The sequence below is a fragment of the Rattus norvegicus genome, chromosome 13 (assembly GCF_036323735.1).
Source record: "Rattus norvegicus strain BN/NHsdMcwi chromosome 13, GRCr8, whole genome shotgun sequence".
Taxonomy (NCBI): Eukaryota; Metazoa; Chordata; class Mammalia; order Rodentia; family Muridae; genus Rattus; species Rattus norvegicus.
In genome coordinates this window covers 87,190,092-87,216,985 of record NC_086031.1, presented here as the reverse complement: position 1 = coordinate 87,216,985, position 26,894 = coordinate 87,190,092, and the positions used below count along the sequence as shown (strand labels likewise).

Below are 26,894 nucleotides of genomic sequence, written 5' to 3'. Positions count from 1 at the left end.
ATTTCTATCTTGTGTCTTTCCTCTCTGCCCCCAATCGCTTAGCATTAGGGCTCTCACCTCCTCAAGGGGAAAATCAGGTGTATCTCAGTTTGCCTTCCCATTGTCGGCACCCACTCAGTCTCCACAGTTCCTCCGCCCCATTGCTGCTCACCCTTCTTTGGCTTGTACCTTTCGAGACACACTGACCAACTCTTGCTCTCTGCAGGATAAACTGGTGGTTCTGCGCACTTCCCTACAGTGTTCTCATCTTCATCTATGATGAAGTTCGAAAACTCATCATCCGCAGACGGCCCGGTGGTAAGGCTACCTACCCTGGACTTTGCCCTTAAGTAGTCACTGGCCTTCTAATGAGCTTTCCCATCCCACGCACTGGCTCTCCCTACCTCCCTGTCTGTCCTTTGCTCTTCCTGGACCCTGGTCCTCTACTCCTGACCTCACTTGTTCCTCCCAAGGCTTGGACCCTGTTGCTCATGGCAGCCTCTCCACCTGCTTCTTGTCTGCGTGGCTCCCCTGCTACCTTCTCTCAGCTCCCTTTGTCTCTTCTCCACAGGATGGCTGGAGAAGGAGACGTACTACTAATTGCATCAGAGAAAGATCTTCACATGACATCAGTCTCGAAGCCAAGACTGAGTATAACAATGACATCTGAGATAAAGCTGAGCAGGGGGCGCGATTGTATGGGTTGAATTTACTTTGGATGAGGCGAGTTCTGGGGCTGGAGCAAGAGCATCTGGTAGGAGATGGAGTGGAGAGGAGGCCCAGCCTGCTCTGCCTGGGGCCCAGCGAGTAGGTGCAGTTTTGTTATATCCAGCAGCCGGTGGAGAGTAAACACTTGGAACAACCCTCACATCACTTGGTGTGCAGAAGTCTGATTTGGAGGGAACAGGCAGGGTTCAGTAAAGCTCGCTTCCTACACCTGCATTGTAATTAGGCAAGGGAGACCTCCAGGGACCTGAGAAGAGTAAAAATGTCCTAGAATCCAGGATCTGGGGCTTGGTGTGAGGGCACATCCTCTTAATACCAGCATTTGGAAGGCTGTGAATTTGAGGCTAGCCTGTCTGCATGGTGAGTTCCAAACCAGGCAGGGCTACATCGTGAGACCCTGGCTTTAAAAACAGAAGATCAGGGATACTTAACCCTGAAGGGTATTCCCCATTTTAAGATCAATCTCTGATATTCTGTCAGTTGTAAGGGACGAAGAGCTGCCCTCAAAGTCTAGCTAGAACCAGATAATGAAAGAAAGACAAGACCGGCTGAGCTATATCTCACAGGGGTACCAGAGCACTTATACCTGTACCCACACTTGGGGCTTGTGGGCTTAAATAATCTAGACCCTGACTTGGATTTTCTCAGACCAGACTACAGACCATAGCAATGTGGTTCAAAAGGAGACCTAATAACATCAGGTCCAACAAGATCCAATGACTGGGGAATGGCAGGGTAGGGATAGGGGGTTCCCTCCTCTTGTATGGTAGACTGTGATTCCCGCCCTTTAACCCCATCATCAACATTTCTACACTAGTTAGCCCACCTTTAGCCTTTTCTCTCTGGTATAGCCTTGAAACAGTTGTGTGCATGCTAGGCAAATGCTATATCACTGGCCTACATCCTGGGTCCTGGACCTTTATTGATCTGGTCTCAGTAAAGAGGTACAAGAAGCCACTCCCCTATCCATGCTCCTCTCTAGATTCTCCCTCCCTCGTCCTGCCCCCTCTGGAACTCATTTCTGCTCAGTGAGCCTCTCCTTTGTCTCTGACTCTCAGTTCATGTCAGGAACCTTTTAGAGAGATATCTGGCCAAATGATAGAGGAATGCTGAGGAAAACCGTGGAGGGGGTGGGCCAGCAGCTGTTACCAAAATGCCACACACATCCCGACCCCATGCAACTGCACACTTTCTGGCATCGGGCCAAGGACCAAACCCACCATCAGTTCTCGGCACCATGTTTCCTGCGTGCTGGTTCATAGACGAAACCAGGGGCCTTATTCTGAAATGTGTACCCATAACCACTTTTCAAACTGGTCTTACAGTGGTAACTCGGACCAAACACAGTTACGAACAAGGCTAAATAAATACATACGTAAATAATACATGGGACACTGACTGGTAGAGTTCTGTGGCTCACAGAAGACAAAAGACAAGAAACTTTCCCACTGGAAGTGTAGCTAACCCCTCTTTCTCTGCGTTAGGCCTCTTCCTCAGAGGTTTCCTTCTACTCCCTCCCTCTTCTCACACAAGGTCTCCTGGGGACAGAGCTATATCAGTTTGGGGTCCACCCCGGCTGCTGACAGGGCTGAAACAGACCCTGGAAGATGGAAGCAGGGTGGGGAGGTGTGTGAGTGAGGTGGGGAGGGGGAGGCGGAGGGGCCAGCTCCTCAAGTTTCAGTAGTGAGGAGCTTTGAGTGTCTGGTGGGTTAAAAATACAGACGCCCCAACTCAGGGTCATTTGATACGGGTAGCTGAGGCGTGTTAGATCCAGAGGCCTGCACTCAGGCAGCCTGGAAGGAAGGGGACTGAGGAGAAAGCAGAAAGCATAGCATGAGGAAGGGCTGAAGTGGTCAGGGTCACCACAGAGTCCTGTCTCACTCCAAAGGTCCAGTTCACGATGGAAGAGGTCTTGTGCTCCAATGTCTGTTCCGATATTTCCCTCTCCCCAGAACCCTGCAGAAATAGACACTAAAGCTAGACCTTCTAAGGAGCAGGCCTCTGCCTGGCACATCAGTCACGCTCCTGGGAGATGAGGAGACGGGGTTCTGAGATCTCCTTAGCTCCAGTGCCATGCTCGGACTATCTCTGGCCTCTCCTGCTCCAGTGACAAGCTGTCCCTCTTGGACCCACTCCTGTCACGTTCTTAAGAATGTTAAATTAGAAAAAAAAAAAAGAATGTTAAATTAGCTGTGTTAAGTTCTACCCCATGGGAATGCAAAAAGTTATTTTGCTAACATAACTTTATACTTCTACCTAGATGCGAATTAAACACCATCCTTCTAGAATGAGAAATACATTGCACTGTGGACAAGGAAGTCCTCCACATGATCCCCCTTGAGCCTCAGTTTACCTATATATAGTATGAGTCCTAGAAGGCCATGAAGGAGTCCTTGCTAAGTACTCAAAGCTTAATTCAACTCTTTACCTCCAAGCTAGGACCCCAAAATGACAGCTTGCATGTGCCCAGCTCTGCTTTAGGCCTCAGGTGCACAGAATTAATCCACAGCCTCCCGGTAAGGGCACATGGCCCACCTCTTCCTGTTTACTTCATGTTAACTTTTTCCCATACTTATAACTGATCATCTGTGCCTTGTCAAAGACATAGTGATGAATTGTAGCTATTAGCTCTCTATAGAACCATGCAGCCTGGGGAATCCTCCCTGCCCCCTGTGCCCTAGAATCCGAGTCCCACAGGATCAGGGCAGAGCGCTTGGAGGAGCAGCAATGAGCAGTACAGGCAGAGAAAGCCCAAGTCGCCATCACTCCAGGATGGAACTCAGGCCAGCCCTGTCCTTCCCCCCTGCATTCCTGAGTTGGGACTGTTGAGTGAAGCAAAGGAAACTGACTGGAGCTAAGCCAGGTTTCTGGTCTTGGACTCTGCTCCATCTTTTATTCAGAGAATGATCTCATCCTCCGGCCGGCTGCGTTCTTTAAAGGGAACTGCAGGGGGTTTCTTTCCTGGAGCCTGGAAGGTGCTTTTATTGCCCACTTCTTCTAAGTAAGATCAAAGAAATACACTTTACCTATTGCAGAGTGCCAGATGTTAGGAGTTAGAAATGCCACATTCTCTCCCTGTAGTATCCGTTTAGCCTCTAGCCCTAACAGTCTCGCCCTCTCTACCTGTACTTCTGATCGGCCTTGTCCTACGCTGGGATCCCCGGCCACCCCTCCATCTCCCCTCCTCCAGCCCCAGCCTCACTTACCCCTAACTCATCGCGTCTTATTTTTAGATCCGGCATCTCTCTCTCTCTCTCTCTCTCCCTTTCTTAATATGGCGATGAGCTCTTAGGCCTGCATGGGGCCAGGGGCTAAGGAGTCCTGGACACTGGGGGAGGGGGAAGGAACCAGCTGCTGGGAGCCTAGGTACAGGAGGTGAGAGGATTCGGGCTCTCATGGAGCTGTCCTGGCCTCAGAAGGTTACCCATCTCTCTTGCCAACCACAGGGACATATTTAGACAGGACCAGGTGGGGACGGAGGGGTGCCAGTTTCAAGGGGCAGCTCCAGTTCCCTCCCCGCCCCTGCTCCTATTCCTCCTCCTGACCCTTTTTCTCTTGGCTCTGTCAGCAGTTGCTCCAGGACCCAGCAGTGTCCACTGTCCACTGCTCTGGCCCACTCTCTACCCCACCCCCACCCGGAGCCCCTAACTCAGGACTCTGTATCCGGGGGCTCCTCCCTATTCCAGCTAACCTCCTCTGGACCAGGAGAGCAGACCCAGCTCGTACTACCTCCATGAGAGCCACTGACAGGATGGGGGCCAGGGCAGTGTCCAAGCTGCGGCTGGCACTGCTGTTTGTACTGGTGCTAGGGACGCCCAGGTCAGGGGTCCAGGGGGAGGACGGGCTGGACTTCCCTGAATACGACGGTGTGGACCGCGTGATCAATGTGAACGCAAAGAACTACAAGAACGTGTTTAAGAAGTATGAGGTGCTAGCCCTCCTCTACCATGAGCCCCCCGAGGACGACAAGGCCTCCCAAAGACAATTTGAGATGGAGGAGCTAATTCTGGAGGTGAGTAGAGAGGAGCAGGCCCGAGGAGCATGCTCAGTCCCCTCGGTGAACCCCGTGTCTGAGGGCAGGGGCTAGGTTAAGAGCAGCATCGCTGGGCCTCTGTCTTCAGCCAGAACATGACTGGAATGTGGCCTTAGCAAAAAGAAAAAGACTCAGGGACCAAGGTCCTACCCTTCTGTTGGTAAGTTTAGGTCAGGTGCTGTAGGGGGCTGCCCTCCATGCCCAGAAGGCAGGGGCACTAGGTTTGGCTGGGGGGGGGGGGGTGAGGGGGGGAGCTTGCATAGTAGCCTGCCGTGCTTCATACCACCAATGTACTCTTCTAGCCAAAAGATCCCCCCCCCCCCACTCCACACTCAGTCAGGGCTGTGCTCCAATCCGCAAACAGCGGAAACGGAAACACAATTGCTATTTTATTTGCCTGCAACTGACTTAATGACTACACAGTTAAGTATCTTCTAGAGGCTTCCCACGGACCTCCCAGCCAGCCTTCTGTTGTCCCTACTGGATCAAACAGATGTCCTCACTAGACAACTCTTATGAAGGCTTCAGCGTGGCTCCCCATTTTTTTCAGCTGGGGGAGAGACCCCCAATCTGACTTTAGGCCCAAAGCAGAGATGGTTAATACAAAAAGAAACGAGGGGAGGTGGCCTTCTGATTGGAATGCGTGGCCACGCACATCCCTAGGGAGTTGGATATATTTGTCTTTGTCTGCACCTCCCTGGCTTGCACACAGAGGCGCCCCACCTTGAACAGAGCTTGGAACATTTCAGAGTAAGACACCAGGCCCCAGGCTTGCATTTCGGTGTGCCGCCATCGGGCTCTGGAAACCGCTGTCTGATTAATGAGTCAAGTATTTTTATCCTCAGTGCTCTGGCCTCTGCCATCCACCTGCCTCCCGCACTCCCATTCCGCTAAGAATCACTGCAGTGCTGGGTGGGGTGAGGCTGCATAGTATGCCCACAGCAGAAAGAACCAGTGGATGGCTGGATGGCTGGGGAGGTCTGTGGGGCAGCGACCAGCCTAAAGACTGGCTAGAAGTCCCATGGGAAAGGGGGAAGTGGGGCCTGGAAGAGGAATGGCTGTCCCTCCAGGGATGATGGTGACCTCTTGACCTTCTGGTCTTTCCTACTCCTCACCCCACACCCTGTCCTCCACAGCTCTCGCTTTGGGAGTTACTTGAGGATTCCAGGGTCCCACATTCCACTCTGCTGAGTTTGGCCTTTGATCAGGATGGAGGGTAGGATGGATCATGGAAAGGGACTCCTCAGCGTCCCTCGGGGACACTGCAATGAGCAATAAATACGCATGCTCTTTTAAAAGGCTGAACCAGAGACAGGCTAGGATTATGAGGTGCCTGGGGATAGTCTGCATCTTAACAGATGGTCAAGGTCAGTGCTTGGGTTTCTTGCACCTCAGTTGACCCCATGATGGGAACGTATTACATGGGGAAGGGGTTCATAAGAATTCTAGGGGCTAATTTACTCTTGACTCCTTCTTCCAGTTAGCAGCCCAAGTCCTAGAAGACAAGGGTGTTGGCTTTGGCCTGGTGGACTCTGAGAAAGATGCAGCTGTGGCCAAGAAACTAGGTAAGGGAGGGCAAGGAGGGCCAAGAAGTAGACTCTGCAAGACCAGAGAGGCCTAGATGGGAACTTGGGGAGATTTGAGGGGCTTGGGAGCCCTTCCACCACATCTATTCGGAGTTGGCCGGGGAACTTGAGATTAGGGACCATTCTGTATAGGCACCTGTACCCCGCTCCCAGCATGAGGTGGGGTGGTGGGGTGATGGCCTTCTTGATGCTCATCTAGAAAATGGCTAAGTTTGGGCAGGGGCTTATGCTTGTGATACCTGTATTTGAGAGGACAAGGCAGGAGGATTGTGGACTCAAAGCTTCCTGGGCTACATAGTGAAACTTCTTTTAAAAAAATGCATGGAGATTCTTTGTATGCTAGCCTAAAAAAATGTAGTTAAAAAAAAAAAAACACAGCTAGGTGTTGGAAGGGAAAGTAAAACTGAGAAATAAAGGCAGAGCCAGGGAGACCTTCTACAAAGTCCTTTTTCGGCTCCTCCCCCTCGTCTCCCTGCCCTCCCCTTCCCTCTCTGCTTCCTCCCTTTCTCCTCTTAGCGGAGCCCAGATATTACACCACCCAGCCACCAGGCGGCAGCACAGGCTGGACACCGGATGTGGATGGGGGAAGGGTAGTTAGCAACAAGTCATCTGGACAGCAATAGCGAAGAATCAGCCACTAGAGCCTTCAGAGAAGCTGGCAGGGATATTCGTCCCTGCCTGTGTAGGCAGAGCAAGGGAGCTGTGTTGCCAGAATCTGAACCTTCCCAGTTTCCTCCCCTCAAATCCTACCCTACCCCCACCCTCACAGGCCCCAGCTTCTCCCTAGCTTTAGCTCCTGAACTAATGGGAATGAAGGGTGTAAAGGGTTGTTGAAGGTCGATGGGGAGGAGGAACGGAGAGGTGGAGGAGGACGGGTCTACCAGAAGTATCAGGTGGGCTGTAACCAGGCGCGACTCAGGTCCATGGGAAGGCTGCCTTCACAGCTCCCCTCTCCGTGTGTCCCCTAGGCCTAACTGAAGAGGACAGCGTGTATGTGTTCAAAGGAGATGAAGTCATCGAGTATGATGGCGAGTTTTCCGCAGACACTTTGGTGGAGTTTCTGCTCGATGTGAGGATTCCCCTGAGCCTGATAACCTTGAAGTAACCAATGCCCCTTGATCCCCACTAATCTACCCTACACTCCTATACACACACCTCAGACACACATATACTCCATTAGTTCCACATATACTGCGTAACAGATATCACATACATATATCACATAGAGCAGACACAATGTACACAAAACATACACATACCACATATATGTGCCCACACATAATATATATATCGCTCATATATATGTACCATATATACAAGACATAATATATATATATACAATGCATACTCATATGTAACATGCATGACATAGCACACATACAGCGATAAAACATGCAACATATACATTTACATTATACATATACCATGTATATCAGAACCATAAATAAACCACAGATACAACATATCACAAACACATACCCCATGCCAAAGAGAAGATACAAAACATGCATACCACACACACTCTACAACACTCGGACTACACACATACACCATTAACAGTGTATAGCACACAGCCCACATACACACACTCTGCAAACATCTAGTTCCTATTCCAGTTCCCTGTCTTCCCCCTATATCTCTCTCTGGGTCCTATCGGTGAGAACAGAAATGGTCCCCTCAATGTTCGGTTTTCTTCCAGGTCCTAGAAGACCCTGTCGAATTGATTGAAGGTGAACGAGAGCTGCAGGCATTTGAGAACATCGAGGATGAAATCAAACTCATTGGCTACTTCAAGAGCAAAGACTCAGAGCGTGGGTAACAGCTCTTTCTGACCCTGCACTCCACCTATCCTCCTTGCCTCCCTCCTTTGGCCAGAGGCTAAGCATGTCTGGTTCTGACCTTCCAGGCCCTCTCCTTCCTTCTGCACCGTCAGCTCCACCATCTGTTCTATCTGCCTGCACTCTGGGGCATTCCCAAACACCCCCAGCATTCCACTGCTTCCTCTACAATTCGATTGTATTTTATTCTCAGGGAATTAGAGCTTCGAGGGGATGGGTCTCGGGCTGAGACTCACATGTTGGGGAGGATCTGTAGAGAAGCCAAGGGGAATGACTCTCTGGCAGACCCTGAACGTGACTGTCCCTTCCTCCCCTTCAGATTACAAAGCCTACGAGGATGCAGCTGAAGAATTCCACCCCTACATCCCTTTCTTCGCTACCTTCGACAGCAAGGTTCTCTTCCCTGCAGCTACACTGGGTCTCCCTACCCTCTTACGTTTCCCTCAGCTTTCCCTACCAAAATGGATGGGGTCTTGGTCCCATTCTTCATGCTGGTACTCCCCACCCCAAACTCATCGTCCTTCTCCTATAGAATTGAAGATGGACATTAGGCTGTATAACCCACCTTTATCATGTTAAACAATGCCCAGAGAAGACACTCGCCTGGTGACCCAGAGTCACATTTTCTAACTCCTTTTCTGCAACTAGTTCCTTTATACTATTTCTCCCTCAGCCCCTGCCTCTCCTATTCCATAACTCGAGTCTGCTTCCTCAAAGGTGGCAAAGAAGCTGACGCTGAAGTTGAACGAGATCGATTTCTATGAGGCCTTCATGGAAGAACCTGTGACCATCCCAGACAAGCCCAACAGTGAAGAGGAGATTGTCAGCTTCGTGGAGGAGCACAGGAGGTGGGGATTGGGCAAGCCTCTCGGTGGAGCAGGCTCCTCCCGGGGCTGGCACATCAGTTTGTGAGGTCGGCTGGGAAACAGGCCAACCTGGAAGCTTCCCTGCACTGGAGATAAATGCACTTGCACGTGTTGGTGTTCGCTGATGCACTAGGAGTTCTGTGTTATATTTTGTACCCCAGCCCTTAGCTCTGAGCCCTACACAGAGAATGTCCTCTGTAAATGTGCGTGGGTTGAGGGGCTGGTTCTGACTTAGGGAGTGTCAACCAGTGAGTAGTGAGTGCCTATGTTCTGACCAGGCACTGTGAGGTACCTTCTATTACTGAAGTTAATTCCTTTAGCATCCTGGGTGAGAGAGGCTTCAGGGGAAGAATCAGAACTGGGATTCAGGCCTTCAATCAGTCCCTTAACCTTTGTCTTTCTGACGCTAGCAGTTGTCAACAGGGACACAGGGTTTTGCCTTTTCAGTGGCTGCAAGGCAATGTTTCCAGGACATTTTTGGCTGTGAGGGGTGCTGCTGGTATTCAGTAATTAAGAGGCCAGAGATAGTATTAACCATCCTCCGGTGTGCACGACACCCCTCCCTCCTGTCTGCAGTGCTGATGCTAGGAAACCTGCCCTATACTCACACACAATTCTCTTTCTTCATTTGACTCCACAACCGGAGATACCCGCTCATCAGTCTAAATACTGCTTACTCTCTCTCACTAGATTTTGGCCTCTTACATCAGGGCACAACAGATTTGCGTGGTTTAACTCTATCCAATGCCTAACTCAGTATTTATAACCTATACCTGCCCCCAACCCCTTCCTGTCCTGGGGAGTGGGGAACCTGGCATACATTAGGCATGTAATTCTATCTTGAGTCCAGGCTGTCAGTTGTACTGAATGAGTGAACGAGAAAATGAATGACTGCTGATATCTGGTTCATACCTTTGCCCCCGGTGTCTCTCTTCCAGCCATCCCCTTCCCACTAAACATTGTTTCGCAGCCATGCTGTGGTCCGGGCCTGATGCTCAGAGCTTAGGTTTGCTAACTGGCTTTGTTCTGGGCTACAAGCTCTTTATGCCCTGGGCCTAACCCAGTGGTGGCTTCAGCTGTGGGGACCTTCTGGAGAGAGGTGTCCTCACCCACTGAGTAGGGGCCCTCTGTCTCTCCTAGATCGACCCTGAGGAAACTGAAGCCTGAGAGTATGTATGAGACTTGGGTGAGTGACTACCAGGCCCAGGCCCTTGGGGAGCAACAGTGGGTAAAGACTTGCATCTTAGAAACAGCTGTCCCTGCTCCTCCTTGTGCCCTCTGCCAGGAAAAACCACAGTGTCTCAGCCAAGGGGCAAGTGGGTTGGTGTTTTGTTTTGTTTGGTTTTGTACCGAAGACTATGTCAGGTCTCAAGCAACAGGCATAACTGAATGACTATGACAAGACGGACAAAAACTCTGGAGGTAATGGGATTGCTAGAGCTGAAAGGGTGACATTAGAAAAATCACCATCATGAAAACCTAAGCTGCCATTTCCGTGAGTCAGACTCAAGAATAGCAAGGAGCAAGGCAGGAGGACAGTAAGCCACTCCCCTCACCCTCCAACCCCTGGCTCTAACCCTGCTCCCTCCTCACCCTCCAACAGGAGGATGATCTGGATGGAATCCACATTGTGGCCTTTGCAGAGGAAGCTGACCCTGGTGAGGAAGGAACATTGGAGTGGCCTGGGGGAAGTTGGTGTATTTGTTGGATCATAGGCCTCACACAGAAGGCATTCCTGGGAGTTTGCAAGCAGCCTAGGGCTTGAAGTGTGTTGGTGTAGGAGGTAGGGAACTAGGTCTGGACTCCTGCTTCCTGTGTTCCTTTCCTGTCTGTTCCACCTCACTTTTCTTACTTCTGTTCCCTCCAAGATGGTTATGAGTTCTTAGAGACTCTCAAGGCTGTGGCCCAAGACAACACTGAGAACCCTGACCTCAGTATCATCTGGATTGACCCTGATGACTTCCCACTGGTAAGAGGCTCTGCTCAAACGCCCCGTTGTCCTAATGTGGGGACTTGGGCTGGGGCCCCTTCTTTGTTTCAAAGTTCCTATCCCTGCTTCCTAGTTGGAGATCCAGAGAGTTACGCCTGCTGCCCGCTCATGAGCAGTGTAGACACAGAGGGTCTCCTGAGCAAGGGAGGAGAAGGGATATAATGTGTGACTCCCAGAGCAGAGGCAGACAGGTAATGCCGAGGTTGAAAGGCAGTGCTCTGGTGAGCAGCTGAGTACGACACTGCACAAACGCACTTTCAGAGAATCAGCAGATTCTGTGTCACAGGAGATGGCTCTGTTTTCAGCCCAATCCCCAGCATCAATGTGTATTGTTGGACGAGGAAACAGAAGTGTGACAAACACGGATGGTTGCCAGGCTTAAGTACTTAGGCTAAGAAATGTAGGACCTGGGCTGGAGAGATGGCTCAGAGCTTAGGAGCACTTGCTGCTCTTCCAGAGAACTTGAACTCAGTTCTCAACACCCATGTCTGGTGGATGTTCAGCTACAGGGGACAAAGGTACAAGGTCAATCATAGGCAGCCTTGGGGACAAAGGAGGGGTTTCTGTGCTTCTCCTCAGAAGGAAGAGGCCTCCTTCCTCATCTTTTTCCATTGGGGTTTCTCTTTCACTGATTAACTTTCCCTACAACCTGGCGCCTGGGTGCTTGGCTACCCTTGCCCTGCTTCATGCATTGCCAGCTCCTCCTACCTTCTTTTATCCCTGGACGACGTGTGTGCGCCTAACTTCTGTTCAGTCCACGTGTTCGGTTCTCTCTACAGCTGGTCCCGTACTGGGAGAAGACCTTTGACATCGACTTGTCAGCTCCGCAAATAGGAGTTGTCAATGTTACGGATGTGAGTCTCCCTTTCCTCATTCCTGCCTAAGTATCAGATCATCTCCAACCCAAGTAATAACCAGATTAGATGGGACTGGGTGAGGTGAGGGTGCTGTGGCCTCAGGCAGAGAGAGCACCAGTGCTTCTCAGCACAGCTAGTTGTCTTACACAACACTGCTGTCAAGGAAACAAGCACGGCCCAGAAGCAGGAGACATCCATCCGGTCCAATGGCTGGACCTGTGGGGTGGCAATGCATGATCTGAACATTTGAATCATCCACTCACTGGAGCCATCTGCCCATTCTTCAGAGTCCAGTTCAACCTGCTGTCCTCCACTACGTTGTCTTTGGAAGTATTCCCCCTGTGGGGAACTTCTTTGGAGCATGCTATCTCTTCTAGTAGGTTTTGAACATTTTGAAGGCAGAAATCTCCTGGTGAGCACATAGCAGATACTTTTTTTTTTCTTTTTTTCGGAGCTGGGGACCGAACCCAAGCGCTCTACCACTGAGCTAAATCCCCAACCCCAGATACCTATTTCTTGAGTTGAACTGAGAAGTGCAGCTTTTGATTTCATAATGTTCATAGTCTAATGGAGTAGGCAAGTATTTCCATTAATTATTAGGCTGACTTTGGTAAATTTTATAATAAATGGCACCAAGTCGGGAGTAGAGTTTAGGAAAAAGCAGCATTACCATGAAGACCATGGAGTGTATGAGTTTTCAATAAGGGACAAATACGTGTCTCCAAACTGAGGAGGAAGGGTGAACATCAAAGGTCAAAGGCAAAGCCAGGCATGGTGGCACACACACTGGAAAGGCAGGGGCTGGACTAATAGCTGTGAGTTCAAAGCTAGCCTGAGCTACACGGCAAGCATGAGAGGCTAGCCAGCCAAGGCTATTAAGCAAGAGCACATGCTGGCCTTGAACTCAAAGATCTCTGCTTACCTCTGTCTCTGGAGTGCTGGGATTAAAGGAGTGAGCCATCAAGAACACACCTCAAAAACAAACAAACAAACAAACAAACAAACAAACAAACAACTACCACCACCACCAACAACAAGACAGCAAAAAAGTGACATCAGGGTTAGGAACAGGCGAGTATTTCTTAAAATACACTTTTAGTTTAGAACTCATTAAAGCTAGCACCAGAAAATCACTTGATGAAAATCCATGACTGTTGAGTTTCTGGCTTGGTTGTGTTGGCCACAAGGAGCCACCACTGCTTCCACATCACGGCTATGGTAGAGACGCATGGCTTTGGGAGCCCAGCACGCAGCAGTAAAGCAGACAGACAGATGGGATGTCTTTGGCCAAGGCCTTTTCTTCCCACACACATCGATCGCTAGTCTAACTCTCGTCTGCACCAGGATACTTTCTCTCACCTTAAAGATGCAAGCAAGGGGCAGAGGACGTACAGTACGAGGGGAGGGGGCAGGTTCAGATCTGTATTAAATTTACCTCCCACCCCCTCCCTGTGCCTGCCCAGGCGGACAGCATATGGATGGAGATGGACGACGAGGAGGACCTTCCTTCTGCTGAGGAGCTGGAGGACTGGCTGGAGGATGTGCTGGAGGGTGAAATCAACACAGAGGATGACGACGACGACGACGACGACGACGATGATGACGACGACGACGACGATGACTAGTTGCTATGGCAACTCCTTACCAGCCCCCCTTGCTCTTTACATGTACCTTCCTACCGCCCATGCACTGCCCCGAGCTCCTTGGGACACTAGGTCATTCTCTACTATAGGGCCAACTGTGGTCTACATGCAGGGTGCTCGAGATCCTGGTCTCCCTCGCTGGAGAAAAGGAGCTGCTTTATCTCCGATACCAGCCCAGTTCTCTCATCTGACTTGTTTCTTATCCCGTACCTTATCTGTATCTACTGTTTCTCTTCTACCACTCCCCATACTTAACGATTTGCAAACTCTTCTCTGTCCCTTCCATCGGTACAGTCTCCCATTACTCAAATCTTAAACCTTTCCGACTGTCCTGACCCTGGCTAGGAGGAAGGGAGGTACTGTGTTAGGGGCTATATCTTAGCCATCTCCTGTTAATGTATTTGGGTCAAATGCAAGGCCTTAATAAAGAAATCTGGGGCAGAATGAGCAAGTGTCTGTTGTTGATGAAGTCTCACCCTTAGGGCAGGAGGGAGGTGACCACTGAGGAGAGTTAAGTGTGGGTGCCTTGTTAGGAATTCATTAGAGGGCTGATCATGGGCTTGGGGCTCTCTCTCCAGGCAGTTGCCCCTGGGAACCCTGGATATTTATCTGCCTCCAGTCAACAAGCCTTTTCTGAACACACGGTGTTTGTCCAGTGCTGCTGTCGGGCTCTGGAAGAACAGGGAGTGCCAGGCCTGTCCCTGCTCTTGAGCTGACTCGTCTGCCTGAAACATCGAGACACGCACCCTAAAATAGCAATATCTAATTGATTATGTGCCGCTTAACAGTGCCCTCCCAGCCAAGTCCGACAGGTCCGCTCTCTTTGAACATGAGGACTGAGTCCACTGTCCTTTCTTAGTGCGGTCACCCCAGACTCCGACGGTTCCACTGTCTGTCTCCTTCAGTGGTCCCACTGCCCTTTCTGAATAGCATTCTTGAACTTAATGCACCAATGCGCCCGTTAGTTCTTCAGTTCTACGGCTGCTGAATTGGGTCCTGAGGGCAGGAACCCGGGCTTCCGTTCTATTTTCCTACGGCCCGGTACATAAAGAACTGTCCTGTGTTTGTTTAATAAAGGATGGAAAAACGAGGTGGATGGGAGGAGGGGTAATGGGCTTGGAAGTCTGGATGACGGTGGAGCACACCTCTAACCCCAACACTCCAGAGGCAGAGGCAGGTGGATCTCTGTGAATCGGAGGCCAGGCTGGTCTACAGATGGAGTTCTAGGACACCAGGGCTACATAGAAGAATCCTGTCTCAGAAAATAAACAGCAACAAACAAACAGCAAAATGGGCCCGGGGACTTCCACAATGGAAACAAACCTTCTCCTGGTTTTGACTGGAGGCAAAGGAATTAGGACATTCTAGTCAAAGGAGCGAGCAAACAAAAGCCTCAAAGCATCGGCAGGGCGTGTTTGTCATAACAGAGATCTGAAAAGTAAAGAGAAATTCAAGTTGTGGCCATGAGGTTGGGTAAGCATAGTGGGGTTGTTTTGTAGAGATGTCTGAACTAAATCCTATGAACCGGGAAAGGCAAAGTTTCATTTGGCAGCAAAAGCCACGGTGGACTTAAGGAGGGCAGGTGATGTCAAGAGGCAGGGGCAAGGAGCCCTGATCCTTGTCAGAAACTGTTTAATCAGAGTAAGTTCGGGAGACTCTGGCCCTGTGTGGTGACCGTGGTAACGGGGTGGTATTGCTGTTTGAACCAAGAGCATCTCCTAGACGTGGACCTGTCGGACTTGTCTGAAAAGGACGTGTGCGATCCCCAGGACAGGCTCAGGTGTGAGTAAACACATTCAAGTTGGAAGCATGAAAGGACCAAATCCCAAACAAGCGTCTAAGGAAGCAGACACAGTTTGATGCTGTTTCTAGAGAGGCTATCGCTATGTAGCCCAAGATGAGAATTTTCCTGCCTCAACGTTCTAAGTCTTAAGATGACAGGCGTATGTATACCACCGTGTTATACATGATATGAGCTTTTGGTAAGGCAGTGTAAAGTTATTTGATATCTACGTATAGAAGAATGAGCCCCGAGATTAGAGACGTTTTCACTCTCCACAGTCAAATCTAGGGAGTACTGCTAGAGACAATTGCAGAAGTCTATAAGGCAGAAACCAAATGTTTAATCAGCCTATTCACATGTACTGGATAACTAATAGGTAATTGGGTATTAGGTTACATCATAAAAATATTATGGGGTTTGCTTCATATAGATCAGCAAAAAATACTAAACTTAAGTGACTTTGACTTTCTTTTTTGCACCCATCTGGTACCAATCCCTAAAAGCTTTTTATTCCTGATTCTCAGAAGAACCCTATGAAGACAGCATTGGTAGCCTTAACTTTATGGACTTAAACTGTCTAAGGAAACAGAGTAAGTATAAAGTCCACATTCTCTGTGTCTTGCTCTGCCTGATTTCATTTATACAGTACATGTCTGTGCACAAGTGTGCCATCACTCTGGGTCTCAAAGATGGGTCAGCCAGATAGATTACAGCACAGAGCGAATAAGAAGCAAAAGCAAATTCTGAGGGTTATGTTCGTTATTTTCAAAGGGGCAATGGGCAGCCACGCCGGGGGAGATTAGCAAAGAGAAGTGCTGTACAGGAAACCTAAGGTGCAGGACCAGGACCTGCTTCTCCCAGAAGTGTGGCTCCGAGAGAGAAAGGGCTCATCTGAGAATGAGAAGAGGGGTCTCTGGTCAGCTGGAACTGAAGGCAAGATGGGGTGCTCCTGGTGGTGCAAACACTGAAGACCCTCTCAGGGTCAGACACTTCCAGAGCTGAGCTGAAACCCCTTATGCTTCTCCAGGTCTCCCTTCCCTCTTTCAGCCTGGCTGAGAATCTGGGGGAGGAAAGTCCCTGAGGTGTAGGGGAAGTGAGAATTATCACACTGGCCTAGGCAGAAGGACAGAGCTAGGAGACAGCTAAGTGTGGCTTTGTTGTCTATATTTGCATGCTGAGCTCATGGCTTTTTTCCCCAGAAAATAAAATTACATCATAGTGTGTGGGGGTGTGGGGGTGTCGGTGTGTGTGTGCGGGGGGGGGGGGTATATTTGGGAAAGGCAGGAGGAGCACAGGGGTCCAGCTGCTGTTATATAGAAGAGATCATGGCTCCGGGCCAAGTAAAAGCGATTCCCCTGTTGCTGCCTGTGCCTGCCCCTGTCCCATTTCTATCGGAGCGTGGATAAACTTGATCGTTTCCTACTGATTCTCTCTCTGATCTATAAGGCTAGGAAGGAGGTTTTTCTAAATACTAAAGCAAAGTAGCTAAGAGAACCCCAGAGGCCACAGGCCTTCCAAATCCCCCAATCCAAATTGATTTGCCTTCTGGGGGTCCTGGCCATCGTGGTCATCCAGAGGTCAGAGGGCAGGAAAGTGACCCACTAGGAAAAAAAAAATCTTCCCACAGTTGAAGGGGAAGAGGCAGAGTCCATACCATCCCAGTCCTGTCCCCATCCTAGGAGCCTTCCAGAACCCCAGTCCCCAGTCCCTGTCCCCTCCTGCCTCCCCTCCCCCTTTCCTCACCGCTCCCCGCCCCCCGCCCCTCCCCGGCTCTGACATCACCGGCCAGTCGGGTGGGGTGAGGCGGTGCTGGGCTCAGGCTCTGCTCCACGGGCGGAAGAGGCGGCGGCGGCAGGATCGGCGGCAGCGGTGGCCGGAGCCAAGGAGCAGGCTCCAGACGCTGCTTAGGAACCGGGGATCCGGGAGTGCCCGCACCCTGAGCTCTCAGCTCCGGAGGCGGTGAGAGGGGGAGAGGGGAGACGTGTCGTGGGGAGGAGGTAGTTTGGGGGTCTGGGTTTGGAGGGTCACGATCCCGGACGCAGGGGACAAATAGGGGAGCTTGAGAATTCAGACAGGTCCACGGTGTCAGGCCCTGTGGGGTCCGTCTCTGTCGATGATTCCAGAGACGGGTGTGCTACAGGCAGCGTGGCTTCATCCGCCCATTCCGTGCTGAACAGCAGTTTGGGAGTCCGATGGGGCCTGAGGATTAGGATGTAGCCTGCTTCCCGCCCAGCCGGCCAAGCCAGGCCAGCTCCCGCCCCTCCCTCCTCGCTTTAGCTTCGGACTCGCCTCTGCAGGCGTCCAGGCTCAACTCAGCCCTGCCTCAGTTCCTCCGGCAGCTGGCAACTGGCGGGCAACTGGTTCGGGTACTCTCACGCCCAGCTTACTGCGTCGGAGGAAAGTGGGATTGGTGGAAGCTTGCCTGTAGGAAAGGAGCTGGGGGGCATGATGTAGGCATGATGTAGCCAATATAAAGACCCTAGTTAATTTTTAAAATAATCCGTGTCAAAACCGACAGGGGCACAAACACACCTTTAAGAAAAAAAAGACAGCCAACCACACAGTGACACACACCCATGTGACTTACACACATCCTCTCATACAAACCAAATCACAACATCCCTGCACTATGCATCCACCCACCCACCACAGCCCGTTTGTTACCTCCCATGTGGAGTCTCCTTGACCAGCACCACCTCTAAGACATCAGTCTTAACAGGAATGGATGTTCAGTAGTGGGTGGAAAGGGCCACTGTCCACAAACACACCTAGATTTTGTAGTTTTAGTGGCAATACCTCAAGGACTGGTGAGCCCGTGCTCTCACCTGGGTGAGGGGCTTCTTGTAACCTTTGTTGCTGACTGAAAGTTTAGAGTGTACGGTACCTGGGAGTGGCTAGATTCTGGACATCAATAGGGCCAAAGGATGGAGGAGGAGTAGAAGCCAGGGAGAGGGTGAAAAGAATGAGTCAGCTGAGGATGGAACCCGAGTCAGAGGGAGATGAGAATGAGAGGAATGTGAGAGAAGAGAGAACCACAGAGAAAAGGAAAGAGGTGGCCAGGGGAACAGGAAGAGTGCTGGAGAGGAGGCTAAAGAGAATCACAAGTTAGGGAGGGTGAAGGCAGGGAGGTAGGAGAAACCTGTGAAGATCGGAGTCTTGCTTCTCTAGGTTATGTGTCTGGCCCCCGGGCTGGACATTGCTTCTCTAGGTTATGTGTCTGGCCCCCGGGCTGGACATTGCTTCTCTAGGTTATGTGTCTGGCCCCCGGGCTGTAGGAGCGATTAGTGTTAATTGCCCTTCCCTTTGTGGTTAAACACTCTAGAGGGGAAACTGCCAGCACGCCTTAAGCTGCCAGCATCCCTGGCTGCCTGCTACTTGTGTGACACCTGTGCTCGGCAGGTGTACATACACTGTCATACAGAAGGGCACAGAGCCACACTGTTCCTCACACACATATCTTCATGTACAATGTCACGATGGCCATCTCCGTGAGCTGAGCTGATCCGTAGCCACCCAGCATGCACATTCAGTTCCTCCCAACCAACCTTTCTCTTTTTCCATTCTGAGGCTCATCCCTTCCCTATGGTAGCTCTGGGTATTTAGGTGGGGACACTGGGTATAGGAAGTTCAAATGTATCCATGGCTACCCCCAAATGGGGTGAATGAATAGAAGAACTGGAAGGTCTGAATGCCCATTAAAAGAATAATAAAAGGGGGTTGGGAATTTAGCTCAATGGTAGAGTGCCTGCCTGTCAAGCCCAAGGCCCTGGGCTGGGTCCTCCAAGGTGGGAGGGGGGTGGGAGACAAAATTACAAAAAAAAGACACACACACCCCAAAAGGGTAGCTGAGATAGAAAAACTAAAAACGACTGGGGAGAGAGGAACTAGACGAGGAAAGGAAAAGCTGGGAAAGATGTGAACAGCTAGCTAGTCTGGGGAGAGTCACCCAGGGCCCATCCCTGCTCACAACCACGAAGCCTGCTCTGCCCTGTCTAATCCTATGCCAGCTATCTCTGGCTGCCTCCATCTTGGGCATGACCTTTCCCTTCCCAGGGGCAACCTGTTCTTCATTTTAGATGTACATTTTGGAGCCCTACTCCCGGGCTGACCTTGGGACCGTAAAAAACTTCGTCTTTGTTACAGGAAGAAAGAAGAGTGTCTGCTGAGATACCCAAAGCTAGATTAAAAGGCTGGGGGAAGAAGCCAGTTAAGATACTGAAAGAAACACTCGCTGGCTCTCTGGACTTGAGGCCCAGGTAGCACTGAAATCACAATAGCTGCGGCCTTGCTCACGCCCTTCCCACCTGTTTCCGTTGATTACTTCCTCCAGTTCCCAACTTCAGACGAGGCTGGCTGACTGGAGTGAGTGCCTAGGAATCGACCTTCTAGTGTCTGCGGCTGCAGTAGCATGGCTCCTCCCCTTCAGCCTTTGGCAGCTGTGCAGATGTGGAGGAAGGGGTAACATTTACTCCTCAGGCTTCCTTTTCACATTTCCTATCTGGAACCGAATGCTCTGGAAAAGGGGATAATCTACTAGCATTTGACACTACCATTAGTGTCAAATGCTCAGGAATTCTTCTGGTGCTGCCACCTCCACCACAGGTGGTTATCTGTGTTAGGCTGCTCTGAGGCTAACACTCAGGGCTCGCATCTGCCTCAAAGGCCCCTTCTCCGGCATTCTGGCTATGCCTCCAGGCAGCTTGGGAGAGGTAGGTGTGAGGAAGCAGTGAACAGAACGAAGAATGAGATGGGAAGGAACTAACTTCCTGGCAGCCTGAGCTCCGGTTCTCAGTTCCTGCCCTGGTATCCTGTCCCAAGAATGGCCTCAGCCCAGTGCTCCAGAGATGGGCATTTTTTAGAGCCAGGAGGGCAGACTTCTCCTTAGGCCCTTACAGATCCTAAATCTCTGTATGGTATCGTGAGCCCCACCATAAGCAGACTGACCAGCCAGGGATGACAGCAGCTGGTTAGTAAAACCTCAAAGTCATGTACAGGAGATTCTGCACCCTAAAACATGCTCCCTAACTCCTCTGCCCATGCCTCTTCCACAGCTGGCCATGGGCAGACAGTAGCTTCGATTCCTTCACTGCTCCCTAAGAGCCCCATTCCTATCCTTTCTGGCCCCTAACACTCCTCACACTTCCCATGGCAGTGTCATTGTTCGGATGACTGGGGGGTGGGGCACCCTGAATGAGGTTGCTATGGTAACAGCTGAGTGGAGCCTTCAGCCTTGTGGACTCCGTGCTTAGTCCCCCCTACACACACACACACACACACACACACACACACACACACACTCACTCTTTCTCTCTCTCTCTCTCTCTCCTCATGTGCAGCCTTTCCCAAGGCCAACTCTCTTCTGTCACAGTGTAGGTTCCCCTGGATGTAAATGTTCTTGCCTACTCTTAACTGGTCCAAATACAAACATACAACTCACATAAGCTCGAGGCTAGTGCTGCACTGATCTCCATTACCAGAACATCCAAACACACCTACGGCATCTTCCACATGGCTGTTCTCACCCAGTGACATTCAAGTGCGCGCACCCGGGTGTGTACATCCACGGGTGTGCACACCATCTCTCCGTAGCCCACCTTGTACATTTCTGCCCACAGTCCCCATAGGGCCTTTTTGTATGTTTTACTCTGGGAACGCTCCTACCTACTGCCCCCAACCTTTGTGGGTGTGTGTGTTATACACATTAATCCCTTCCCGCCTACCACCCCAGTAGAACTGTGTTTTAGATCCAGAGCCCTAAATCTTTAACTCCTCCCAAGAGAGTCACTCACAGCACTCCACACTTTCCTCCCACAGCAGCTCTCATATTTACAAACTCTCCTTCCCTGTGAAATCAAGGCAGTGTGACCCCCTTTCCAAAGAGGGTTTGGTCCTAGTGCTTCATTTGGGGCAGGGTCTTCTTGTCTCCATCCTTTGCTACTTTTCCAGCCCCTCCCCCACACCCCCTTTTCTGCCCTAGGATTATCAGTGGAGGCGGGGCTGGGCTCCAGAGCTGCTGTGACCTAGATTTCCAGGCAGAGATGGTTCCTGGTGCTGACAGTCAGAGAGCATTGTCCCTGGCCCTGCCTGGCAGGACCACTGCTGGGCCCTTCTGTCTGGTGGCACCTGGGTGTGCAAGTCAAAATGTTCCCTGCCGATTCTTCTGGGGGTCGTGCTAGCCCTGCTGTCTGGCTTATTGTTTGTGTTTGTCACGGTGCCTGCCAACAAGGGTGGTTTGTTTATTCTGGTCAAAGTAGGGGGTTGGGAATAAGGACTTCTGGGTCCATGCTTACTATGCAATCTTCATGGCTTTGCCTCAGTTCCCCTACAACAGAGGCTAGAATGGAGGAAAACAGGTTTGTCAAGCTGGCCCCTTTGATCTGCCAGCTTCAGCTCAGAGTTGGGTGGTGCATGGGCAGCAGCGGTCAGGTTTAAGGTCATTCGGTTTCTTGCCCACCTTTCTGTCTAGCCACAGAATGTTTATGATATAGTTTACTGTTTCAGTGCTTTAATTTTCTGACTATAAAAAAGTGGACTCGTTGCAGAAAACAGGTCCTTATATGAAACAAGATTTTGCTGTGTAGTCCAGGCTGACCTTAAGCTTGCAGCAATCTTCCTGCCTCAGACACCTGAGTCCTGGAATTAGAGGCTAAGTTACTATGCTCAGATCTCTGAGTTTAGCTTACCACTGGAGTTTTACATTTTATCAAATCCATGGTCCAAGGGTTTTTTTAAAAAACAAAAAAACAAAAAACATCGGTGTTTTGCCTGCACATATATGTCTGTGTGACGGCGTCAAGTCCCCTGGAACTGCCAAGTGTAAAGTGCCATGTGGATGCTAGGAATTGAACCCAGGTCCTCTGGAAGAGAAGCTAGTGCTAACCTCTGAGCCATCTCTCCAGCCCTAGGTCTGACCTTTTTATTTTTGCCATAGTTCCTATCTCAGCGAAGAGTGTCCTTGGGTGTTTCCTTTCTCACCTAAGGATCATGAAAGACATGGTACAAAGGCCTAGGTCAGATCTAGCCTTGCCTGTGGGAGGCCAGACTCAAGGTAGTATCGAAGGATGTTGATAAACGGTTAGCAAGCCCCCTTGCTGCCATACTCTGAAAGCTACATCTAAACTCCCCTCCCCCTATCACCCAGACTGCCTGGGAACTGGGCAGGGGGCCAGAGCCAGCCGCTTGGTATTCTTGGGCGCGGGGGCTGCAGGCACAGCACAAAGGCTAGTAGAGGAGGCCGAGTTGGGGCCCAGTAAACTATCAAGGGAGAAAATGGGTTTCACAAAGGGGGGTGGCCCACTGCTCCCTGCTACCCTAAGACCCAATAATCTAATGCAGAAGCAGGCATGGAGGGGCCATCCAGCCATCGGGTCGAGTAACCAGGCGCACATCCAAGATCATCTGTGGAGTAGTGGGAGGATGTGATGAGGGACCCCCTTTGCTTCTGGGGAAGAATGGTGGGACACATGGGCTTGAACCAATCCTTCCAGCTCCTTTTTAGTGTCTCACTGCCAGGCAAGCCTGTGACAGGGGGAGGAGTTGTAGGTAGGTGGGGCTATTGGGGAGGGGGTACTTGGGAGACTGCAAGAAAGTCTGGAGAATAGTTGCCATGGTAACCGCCTCCTCAGTCAGGGGAGCTGTTGCCAGGGTTACTGTTAAGGGAGGGAAAAAGAAGAAAGATTGTGTATGGGGTGGGGTGTGTGTGACTTATCACTCTAGGCTCCATGCTGGCTCCTAGTTTTCCAAAGTTTCTTCCTGCTACACAGGGCTTTCCTTTTCTCCCTCTCCTAAATCTCTCTCTGTGAGGCTCTCTGGCAGGACAAAGTGTATGTGCAAGTGTGCATGTTGCTGGAGTCCCTGGTAAGTACTTGAAGTAAGTGACAGACCCCACAGAAAGCTCAGGCTGCTCACTCCCTTCTGTCATCCTCCCCTCCAGTCATGGCAGAGTACGGGACTCTCCTTCAGGACCTGACCAACAACATCACCCTTGAAGATCTGGAACAGCTCAAGTCAGCCTGCAAGGAGGACATCCCCAGTGAGAAGAGTGAAGAGATCACTACAGGCAGTGCCTGGTTTAGCTTCCTGGAGAGCCACAACAAGCTGGACAAAGGTTGTGGACGGGGCTCTGCTCATTCAGCAAATAGGAGCGAATACAAAGGGAAACCCTATGACCAGGCCGGGTGCAGTGATCTGCTCTGAGAGTGTGCAGGGCCCTAGACAGTCGTCGTCAGACAGGTTTCTTTCATGGGCCTTATCAGGGCAAAGCACTTTTCAGTGCCCCTGTGCTATCATTACAAGCACAACAGCACATGAAAACAGAATTTAAAGGTGGTAAAGCCACTGTTCTAACGATTTCTTACCTACTTTTAGAGGTGGGAGACAGACACTGGATTAGAGCAATACATGCAGCTGGGGCTTGCGGGGTCAATTGGTCTGTAAGCGAGCCAGCCCAAGTGCCAGCAGGATAGCAGGGAAAAGTACTCGCCATGTATGCTTAGCAAGAGGACCCAGGGCTCAAGCTGCTGCTGCTGCTGCTGCTGCTAATAGGCTGACCCCAATGGCAAATGGGATGTCTAAGGTAGAACCCAGAGCCTCTGAAGCAAAAGAACACAGTCCACATTAGCTGTGCTAAAAATATTGGGTCTGATTAGAGGCAGCTGAGTTACAGGTGTGTGAAAGTGAAGTTACCCTAGAGTCCTTCGTGTGAACTAGTCTGGCTAGAGTCCGACAGTAGGGCGGAAAGCTGAAGGAGGACCTATTACAATTCAGACTATTGCAACAATCAGGACAGGAGCCACATGATCTGATGGCAATCTTAAGCCAGCCTGGTGGTGTCCGTGCTTTATCTCAATTAAGTAACTTTCCTTACTAGGCTTGGAGTGTCTCTTTGACTGGCTATAAATCTCACCTCCCTGTTCCAGGTGGTGTCTGGGATTTCTCCCTGATACTCATTTGGAAGGAAAGTGGGAAAGGGACAGGGTGGATGTGGGTTAATTTTGAAGGCAGACTTTCTGTTGTCCCTTCCCCCAGGATGGACTTGATATCTAGCCCAGAGTCTGTATTTCCCATTTATACCCTAGAAAATCTCATTGGCTAACGGCCTGTCCTCTAAGGAGTAATCCTCCAAGCTGTTTGGCTGCCTCAAACTTTTCCTGGCTTGGTGGCCCATTCTTTCACTGTTGTCCCCTCCAAAAGCCAAAGTCAGCAACTCAGACATGGTCCAAGAGTACCAGTTTGACAGGGTAGGCGCTGACTTCGAAAGCCTAACTCTGACGAAAGCTGCCTTCCTCCAGACAACCTCTCCTACATTGAGCACATCTTTGAGATCTCCCGCCGTCCTGACCTACTCACGATGGTGGTTGACTACAGAACCCGTGTGCTGAAGATCTCTGAGGAGGATGAGCTGGACACCAAGCTAACCCGTATCCCCAGCGCCAAGAAGTACAAAGGTAAGAGGCCATACCATTGGCACAGCTCTACTTCTGCCTTTTCTGTCTGACTGACTTTCTAGAGTGGAAGGGTGTTTGAATTTGGGGAGAGGAGGTTGATACTCAATGGGCCTGCCTGGCAACTTCCATGCCTGGGCACACCCCCTCTTTGTTTTTTTAGACATTATCCGGCAGCCCTCTGAGGAAGAAATCATCAAATTGGCTCCCCCACCAAAGAAGGCCTGAGCAAGGGGGAGGAAGAGGAGGAAGGTTGGATCTTCATCAGACCACTCCCTTCCCCATCCTCAATGGGAGGGGCTAGGGCAACACCCTGCTCCGTACCCACTTACTAACTTGGTCCTAACCCTTACTATGCGCGTGTGTGTGCGTGTGCGCACGCTCTGGCTGTCTGTCTGTCTAGCTCATCTAGTTCCTCCTCCTCATGAGGGGATTGGAGTCAAGGGAGGGGGGCTTAGCTGCCCCCACTGTAAGGGGAGGTGGACGCTTTTTCTATGTAAACAGAAACTGGCACACTCCTCCTCCTCTCCTCTCCTCCACTCTTCCCCACATCTTTAAAGTATGGAAGCAGAAAGGGCCTGCGTTTTCCCACACTGAGGAGCTATGGTGAAGATGAGGTATGGCGGAGATGATTAGATCTAAAGAAAACCAGTGGGGAAGGAAGGTCAAGAGGCTACCCAACCTCCACCTGAAGGGGCTCCTGAGTGCCAGCGGGCCCTCCTTTATGCCCTTGTTACGGGCCTGGGATGTGGATAAGCAGAGATCCTAATGAGAAGACCACTAGCTCCTTTCCTGGTCCCAAAGATCAAACCCCAGTGGAGAAGCCAGCTTTTGATGTCCCCAACTTCTGCTCTGGAGAGACTATGCTGGGACCATGCACTGCTGAGCCTGAGCCAGGGATGCAGGCAGAGACAGGCCCACTCTCGCTCCTCAGTTTCTAGATACAGACTGTTGGGATATACTGACCCGGAGCCTAGGAATTGGGGAATGAGATCCCTTAGGTTTTAACCGCAACCTGCAGAGTCCCAAAATGGGTATTGTAGGCAACCTTTCCACTTTCCAGTTCGGAATTCTCCAAGCAAGAGATAAGTTAACGACAGTGTTTCCTTTGCACTGACTACCACCCCATTCAATCCAGGAAGGGACTGGTCACCTTTCTCATTTGGGTTTGTGAATGCCACACAGCCAAGCCACTAGAGTACAGTGAGTGAACCCAGCCTCCTCCCTGTCCCAAGATGCCCTTCCCCATCTTGACCGTGCTAACTGTGTGTACATATATATTCTACATATATGTATATTAAACCCGCACTGCCATGTCTGCCCTTTTTTGTGGTTTTTAGCATTAACTTATTGTCTAGGCCAGAGCGGGAGTGGGAGGGGAATGCCACAGTAAAGGGAGTGGCAGAGCCAAATTGCTAAGTAGTCAAAACAGAAAACATTTCCACCAATCACAACAAACATTGCATTTACATTTGAGCTAAGAGACAATTTAGAAAAAGTTGAAGGTAGGAGCTTTTAGGATGTGGGAGCAAAACTTCACAGGGAAGGGAGGACCAGCTGTCAGAAGAGGGCTCTTGAAGCCAGACTGGCTAGAGCACCCTCACTTCCTAGCTGAGCCCAGTTTGCCCATCTCCTCTGGCCACTGCTGCAGACACCTGCCTTAACACACACACCTCTAAGACTCCAGTTTTGCCTTAAAGGCCCTTCCTAAGTCTCCCTAGTCCTGCCTGGCATCTCCTTTGAGACAAGAAATCCTTGTACAACTGGGAGAAAGGAACTATGGGCAACATCCTTCCATCTGGGGTGTTACGTGAGAGCAGGAGTTAAGACGGAGGCTTTCCTTATGAAGACACAGGAGAGAGAGAGGGTGCTTCTCAGCAGTTTCTCTGTAAGGCAAAAAACACAAACCTTAAACACACTAACCTGCCCTAATACACTCACCTACCCTGCTACCCTCGTGCTGCTGTGAGGTTGCCCCTAGCCTGTGTTCCTCTGTCTGCAGCGTGCACGGCCTTGTTCTAACCCTGGAATAAAGGTGACTGACTGTACTGAATCTGACTGATTCAAGAATCTCTGTGGGTCCCTGAGACATTGGGAAGCTCTGAATGACTGGGAGGGATGTGTAGTCATGTTTCCCCCATTATCACTTA

At 50.7% G+C, this 26,894-nt stretch overlaps 4 protein-coding genes across 8 annotated transcripts in view; 3 read left to right on the top strand and 1 right to left on the bottom strand.

The window, feature by feature from the left end:
* Atp1a4 (ATPase Na+/K+ transporting subunit alpha 4) overlaps window positions 1-847 on the top strand; it is a 36,017-nt gene extending 35,170 nt beyond the window's left edge. For all 4 annotated transcript variants that reach the window (XM_017598762.3, XM_063272202.1, NM_001271030.1 and 1 more), the window contains 2 exons: window positions 206-297; window positions 551-847. In XM_017598762.3, coding sequence (XP_017454251.1) covers window positions 206-297; window positions 551-579 — 121 coding nt within the window. In that variant the 3' untranslated portion in view covers window positions 580-847. The remainder of the gene's footprint in view (window positions 1-205; window positions 298-550) is intronic.
* Window positions 848-4,275: 3,428 nt separating this feature from the next.
* Window positions 4,276-13,965, top strand: Casq1 (calsequestrin 1). Its single transcript, NM_001159594.1, has 11 exons — window positions 4,276-4,717; window positions 6,219-6,303; window positions 7,293-7,393; window positions 8,024-8,135; window positions 8,482-8,555; window positions 8,880-9,010; window positions 10,169-10,214; window positions 10,632-10,686; window positions 10,897-10,997; window positions 11,798-11,872; window positions 13,339-13,965. The coding sequence occupies exons 1-11, from the start codon at window positions 4,439-4,441 to the stop codon at window positions 13,498-13,500; spliced, it is 1,221 nt and encodes a 406-aa protein (NP_001153066.1). The 5' UTR covers window positions 4,276-4,438; the 3' UTR covers window positions 13,501-13,965.
* Window positions 13,966-17,126: 3,161 nt separating this feature from the next.
* The window catches only part of Dcaf8 (DDB1 and CUL4 associated factor 8), a 57,920-nt gene continuing 48,152 nt past the window's right edge, over window positions 17,127-26,894 (bottom strand). Inside the window, exon 14 of one of the 2 annotated variants that reach the window (XM_063272522.1) lies at window positions 17,127-19,814. In XM_063272522.1, the coding sequence (XP_063128592.1) occupies window positions 19,767-19,814 (48 nt within the window). In that variant the 3' untranslated portion in view covers window positions 17,127-19,766. The remainder of the gene's footprint in view (window positions 19,815-26,894) is intronic. The other variant, XM_063272520.1, reaches the window with a different exon arrangement.
* Pea15 (proliferation and apoptosis adaptor protein 15) lies at window positions 17,175-26,797 on the top strand. The gene is made up of 4 exons (NM_001013231.1): window positions 17,175-17,260; window positions 23,235-23,408; window positions 24,592-24,747; window positions 24,908-26,797. Exons 2-4 carry the CDS (start codon window positions 23,237-23,239, stop codon window positions 24,970-24,972), a joined length of 393 nt encoding a protein of 130 aa, NP_001013249.1. The 5' UTR covers window positions 17,175-17,260; window positions 23,235-23,236; the 3' UTR covers window positions 24,973-26,797.

Excerpts from the sequence above, each read along its gene's own strand:
- Casq1 (NM_001159594.1), top strand. The coding sequence starts at position 4,439 with ATGAGAGCCACTGACAGGATGGGGGCCAGGGCAGTGTCCAAGCTGCGG. Across the intron at positions 7,394-8,023 it reads TGGTGGAGTTTCTGCTCGAT|GTCCTAGAAGACCCTGTCGA; the intron begins GTGAGGATTCCC and ends GTTTTCTTCCAG. Across the intron at positions 10,687-10,896 it reads TGCAGAGGAAGCTGACCCTG|ATGGTTATGAGTTCTTAGAG; the intron begins GTGAGGAAGGAA and ends GTTCCCTCCAAG.
- Pea15 (NM_001013231.1), top strand. The coding sequence starts at position 23,237 with ATGGCAGAGTACGGGACTCTCCTTCAGGACCTGACCAACAACATCACC. Across the intron at positions 23,409-24,591 it reads CCACAACAAGCTGGACAAAG|ACAACCTCTCCTACATTGAG; the intron begins GTTGTGGACGGG and ends GCCTTCCTCCAG. Across the intron at positions 24,748-24,907 it reads CAGCGCCAAGAAGTACAAAG|ACATTATCCGGCAGCCCTCT; the intron begins GTAAGAGGCCAT and ends TTGTTTTTTTAG.